The 6000-nt window shown below is 59.4% G+C and overlaps 1 protein-coding gene across 3 annotated transcripts in view; it reads right to left on the bottom strand.

Annotated features, from left to right (window-relative positions):
• The window catches only part of LIN54 (lin-54 DREAM MuvB core complex component), a 45631-nt gene extending 40038 nt beyond the window's left edge, over positions 1 to 5593 (bottom strand). Inside the window, exon 1 of one of the 3 annotated variants that reach the window (XM_055139768.1) lies at positions 5447 to 5593. In XM_055139768.1, coding sequence (XP_054995743.1) covers positions 5447 to 5585 — 139 coding nt within the window. In that variant the 5' untranslated portion in view covers positions 5586 to 5593. Of the gene's footprint in view, positions 1 to 3619; positions 3734 to 5446 lie in introns of those variants that run through there. The other 2 variants (XM_055139771.1, XM_055139769.1) reach the window with 2 other exon arrangements.
• Between the last annotated feature and the right edge of the window lie 407 nt (positions 5594 to 6000).

Here is a 6000-nt window from a genome sequence, read left to right on the forward strand (position 1 = left end):
GTGCCAAGCAAAAATCAAACCATTTAACCTGGGATTTAAGGAAGAAAACTTTGCAGCATTCAATTACAGCTAAATAAACACCACCAGGGGCTGGAGTGATAGCACAGCGGGTAGGGCGTTTGCCTTGCACGCGGCCAACCCGGGTTCGAATCCCAGCATCCCATATGGTCCCCTGAGCACCGCCAGGGGTAATTCCTGAGTGCAGAGCCAGGAGTAACCCCTGTGCATCGCCAGGTGTGACACAAAAAGCAAAAATAAATAAATAAATAAATAAATAAACACCACCAACAACAAAAAACACCCTGGGATTCACACTGCCCATCCATATAGCCGCGTTCTCGTGCCCTATCCATCATAGGACACAGAGTATCCAGAAAACCACGCGCCACGCCAGAGCAGAAAATAGTAGATCCCTATGCAAAGGAAGGTTTCATTTCAGCAAAACATCATCTGTCACCCTAAATTTAATGTTTCATTATAGTTTTGCTTTTAGTTCATTTACAAATGTACTTGTATTTTATACTTGCCTAAAAGCAATAAACTTAAGGATTTTATAGTTATGCACATCTAAAGAATTATTCAGATGTACGGTTATATATAAAAATGAAATAGAATTTGTTATTCTAATGAAACAGAATTATTTAGACCAATACTAGTCACAGTATCTTTTCCCCTTAAGGGGACTGCATGTAATTCATACTCAAGAGCAAGATGATGGAAAGAAACATGGAAATTAAAAATCAGAAAGACCCATTTCCAAACCTTGACTCACTTACATGCTTAGCATGTAACCCCCAGCAATAATCTAAGCCTCATTCTATGTGGTGACTGCTATGATGACAGTTGTGTAGGACACAGAAACCCAAAGGAAACATTCTCTCTGAGCTGGCTTACTCCTGATTTCTATTTATCTTTGCATAAAGAGACCATCAATATTCTAACAAGCAGCAGGGCTGAAAGTCGTGCTCCACTGTCACTCCAGTGATCTCACACGCCGCGCAGCCTGTATGTTCACAGCTGGGTGAGCCTTTCCCCCTCGGCCCTGGGTTTCCAAGTATCTACCGCACACCGAGTTCGACTGGGGCCCCTGTGCCTCCACCTCCTCTCACCGACCACAAACCCCACGTCACGGCTCCCGTGACTTCGCTCTCCCAGCATGCCTCCGAGTATGTCACTCACCCACTCAAGTATTTTCTCTGACGTGGGGCGAGCGACAAAGTGCAGCAGGTGAGGTGCTTGGCTCGCACACTGACCCGGTACGGGTCCCTGAGCCCCACCAGGAGAGATCCCTGAGTGCAGAGGACAAAGCCCTGAGCACCTCCAGGGTAGCCCCCAAACAACAACAAAATGTCCTAACTCTGACGGTCACGAAGGTCTCCGTAGGGGCTGGAGCGATAGTTAGCAGGTAGGGCGTTTGCCCTGCACGCAGACAAGCTGGGTTCAAACCCCGGCATTCTATGTGGCTCCCCAAGCACCGCCAGGAGCAATTCCTGAGCGTAGAGGCGGAGTAAGCCCTGAGCATCATCGCTGGGTATGACCTCAAAAAGCAAAAACAAAAAACAAAAACAGAAACAACCAAGGTCTCCCAAACCTACTGTTCCAATGTTAACTGGAATTCCCTGAGACAAAGATATTGAAGTATCCCCCATCCCTACCGGTGTGTGACATGTAGTATCTATTCAATAGCAGTACTGGGGGGGAAAGTAAGGTCTGCCATGGTCTTCTCCCCATAACAAAAATGCCAGCTGGGACCAAAGAGACGTTGTCAGAATTAAGGTGCTTGCCCAGCACTGTGGTCTGAGGCGGGCTTGACCCTGGTTGGAATCCGCAGACCCACATATCATCCCCGGAGCACTGCCAGGGCTCACTCCTGAGCAGAGAGCCAGGAATAGCCCCCGCTGGGTGTGGCCCCCTCCCTCCCCAAAAATGCCATACTATCGCCAACGGCATAACTTAACACAGTCCTAGTTATTCGTGTCTACAACAACTGTTCCAACCGCAGCACTCTGAAAGCTGGTCTTTAAAGAATCAGAAGCTACAACAGCTCGATGATTAAAATAAAAACAACGCCAATGAAAAAAATTTTAATCCGTATTTTAATAATTTTCAAAATTCTGTCTTACTACTAAGTTAGCAGCTGCGTTGGTAGGAACTGAATAATTGCAACATAAAAGCCTTATGATAAAGAAAAATTGAGCCAAGTTCCTACTGAATAATACAAGAACATCAGACCAATATTTTTTTTCTTTACATCAGTAACTAAACCTTCAAGTGCTTCTCAATTATTTCCCCTAAGATTGTTTGGTCCCTTGTTCTTCTGGTGAGTGACAGCCAAGTTATACACACACACGCTCATGCAAATGACTTCCCCTCTGAGTAAGGTGCATAATGTATGGCTGTGACATCATCTCCTGGTGAGGAAGTTGATGAGGAAAAGAGATGATAAGCACAAACACTACCAGTGGGCATTCCTTAGTCACCTCTCTGCTTACTCTCATACTCTGTCTTTGACCCAAACTTCCACTACAAAAGCTAGAAGAAGAAAAAAAAAGAGAGAGAGAGGGCCTCAAATTAGTGGATTAAAAAAAAAAAAGCGCGGATTCACATCTAACTTTTCAGTGTGATTCTGTGTGCAGAGAGGAACACCTGAGGGGCTGCAGCGAGACACCAACACCCAGGTGGATCTCCAGGTGACTTAACAATGGAGCTGTGGCTGGGTACAGCCATCGCCCTGACTCTCCACTTCTGAAGTCAAGATCAGAGACCCGACGAACCCTGCCAGGAGGAATCAGTGCTCATGATCGGTCCTTCCCAGCTGGACCCGTCGTCCCCACCCAATGCTCGCTCAGGCCACCACAACTTCCTTGACAATGCAGGGGAAAGCCGGGGCCAAAACAAAGCTGGGGCTGCATCGGCCCTGGAATGATGATTAAAAACAACAACAACAACAACAACAACAACCCAGCACCGCAACATCTTCCATAACTTCACTCTCCGCATTCGCGCACTGGATTGGACGAGAGGCCAGGGGAAGCCGGGGCGGGCGGGGGTGCAAAAACAAGCAAACAAAAACAAAATGCAGGACCTGAAGGGCGCCTGAGAGTTCCCCAAGTCTGCCCCCCTGCCGGCGGGCGGGCGGGGGGCGTCTGTGCAGCCGGGGGGCTCTGCGGGGATGACAGGGCCCTCCTCCGCGAAAAAGCACTTTTTTTCCCCCCCAATTTTTCCCCCCTGGTCCCTGCGGCCGGGAGCAGCAGGAAGGTGAGCATCCCCGCGCCCCCCGGTCGCCCCCCGGAGCGAGGAGGGAGGGAGGGGGGCCGGGCGGCGGCGGGGTGGGGGGGCTCGGCTGGGCTCGACCCCCGGGGCCCCCCTCCCCCGGGACCCGCGGCGCCGGGCGGGGAGGACGGGCCGGCGGGCGGCGGCGCCTGGCCAGGTGCCGGCGCGGCTCTAGGCCTCGGCGCCAACCCGCCCGCCCGCAGCCCCGCAGCCCCGCGCCCCCCGCAGCCCCCCGCGCCCCCGCTCCGCCCCCGCCGCCGCCCCCGCCCGCCACACACACCCGGGCGCCGACACCCGGCCGGGGCCGAGCGGGGGGCCTGCGGCGCCCGGCGCCCGGGGACCCTACCTGGGCCGGCGGCCGCTCGGCCGGGCGCGGGCGCGGGGCCGCGGGGGGCGCGGGGGTCCCGCCAGGGGCGCGCCCGGCCGCCGTCAGGGGCCCGGCTGGGATTTCGAAAGATCCGCCATTTTCACCTCGTCATCGCCGCCGCCGCCGCCGCCGCCGCCGCCCGGCCCCCGCCCGCCGCCGCCGCGGGGACAATGCGCGACCCCGCCGCGCCGCACGCCCCGGGCACGCCGGGCACGGCCGGGGGGACAGGGCCGGCCCCGGGCACCGGCCCCCGCGCCCCCCGCGCCCCCCGCCCGCCCGGCCCCGCCGGAGCGACTTTTGACAGGGCCGGTGCCGCCGCCCCCCAGCGCGCCGGGACCCCCGCCCGCCCGGGCTCCTGCGGCGAGGCCCGGCCCCACACCTGGCTGAAAATAAGAATCAATCAAACAACATAAGCCAAGGTCCGGAACTCTCTGTATCTCTTTTCTCCCCCTCCCCCTGCCCGCCTGATGTCCACTCGAGCGTTTCTGTCCACCAGCTTCCGATTCCGTGCAGGGGCCAGAGCCCGGCTGGCCCGGGAGGGCACCGAGGGTCCGAGTCGGGAAATGTGGCCAAGAGACCCCACGCCAAGGGTCCTCGGCAAAACTTTTTAGGACCTAAGTCACTAGAATAAATAAATATGGATATATATATATATATATTTTTTTTTTTAACCTGCCACTGGTAGAGTTGTTCAGTGCAGCCAGCTTCAGGACAAGAAGACCCCCGCCAGGGCCCCCCACCGGCCCCGCCAGCCCCCTCCCTCTCATCAGCAACTGAGCAACTCAGAGAGAGCACAAGTATTTGGGGATCATCAGAAGCTGCTTCATTTTATCCTAAGACCAGAATAAAAGGGGGGTGGGGGGAGGCGGGCGGAAAAACAACGACTGCCCCAGCCCCCAGCGGCTGATTTCCTTTGTCGACTTCAGAGCGACCCCCGGGACCCGGGTCCTGCCCCACCTGCCGGCCCCGGCCCACCCGGCTGAGAGGCCCCTCGGGCAGGCGCGGGCTGGACGTCAAGGTTATGCACAGGCCACTCCTGGGTTTTGTGTGTGTTTTTTTAATCTCAGGAAAGTGAAAGGGAAGTTTTAAGTTGTTGTTGTGGCTGTAAGTCACTTCCTAAGCTGGCGGGAATGACAACTCCATCTAAAGGAACACAACAGCCGAGGGGAGCGGGAACAAGTGTCAACTCCCACGCCCGCTGGCCGCCGGGCCTGTCGGGGGGAGGGGAGCAGGGGGCGCAGGGGGTCCCCCCGCGGGGTCTCCCCCCGCCCCGCATCGCCAGCCCCCTGCCCGCCGGCACGCACGCACGCACCCTGCGAGGGTGTTTCTACCGTTGCTGGGCCCAGCTCGGCCCCGGCCCGCTCCCTGCCCGGGCACCTCGGGGACACGCTGACATCTGGCGGGGGCGTTGGGGGGGCTTCGCGCGGAAAACGGATACACACACACACACACACACACACACACACACACACACACACACAATGGGGCCGCGGCACGGACGGGCCGCCGAGGAGGGGCTGCTCACAAAAATGACACAGCAGCAAAACCGGTTCCCGCACACACACACAGACACACACAGACACACACACACGTACACACACACGCGCGCGCGCGCGCACACACACGCACACACGCACCGGGGCCGCGCCGGCGGCGTGTCCGGCCCAGCCCGGCCGGGTGACAGCCGGGACGCGGGCGGGACGGGGGCCTCCCCCCCCTCCCCGCCGCCACCCCGGGGACCCGCCGGCTTCCCGCTCTCCGCCGCGCCCCGGCCCGCGCCGCCCCCCGCGGGGGGCTGACACTCACCCGACGCGGCGGCGCCGCCGCCCGCTGCCAGCGCCGCGCCGCCCCGGGCCTCCCCGCAGCCGCGGCGGCGGCGGCGCCTCCGAGACACAGACCCGGGTTTGTTCAAAATCACGCGCCCAGCGCCATTCCACCGCCGCATCCCATAATACGCCGGGCCCGCCCCGCCCCGCGCGCGCGCCCCGCCCCGCCCCGCCCCCCGGCCGCGCGCGCCGCCCCGCCCCTTCCGCGCGCGGGCCCCGCCCCGCCCCGGGTCCCCGGCCCGCGTCAGCGCGCCCGGCTGGCGAGGGGGCGGGGCCAGGAAGCGCGCCCGGGCTCCACGTGACTGCGAGCCGGCGCGCTGTCAAACGCCGGTCAGGAATGTTCCATCTGGCCCAGAGCCGGGGGGGGGGGGTGACCCGGATCGCGCCCGCCCGCCTCCCTCTCGGACTGGCCTTGTTAGGAAGTCCTTTGGTGGAGCTGCGTTTCCCGGCGTGCTGGCACTCTTTGACGTGCTCGGGGCAGGGGAAATGATCCCGGCTGTCAAATCTTTCCCATCCCCCCACCTCCTTTTTTTT

This window comes from Sorex araneus, chromosome 5 (assembly GCF_027595985.1).
Source record: "Sorex araneus isolate mSorAra2 chromosome 5, mSorAra2.pri, whole genome shotgun sequence".
In the NCBI taxonomy this organism is placed as follows: domain Eukaryota; kingdom Metazoa; phylum Chordata; class Mammalia; order Eulipotyphla; family Soricidae; genus Sorex; species Sorex araneus.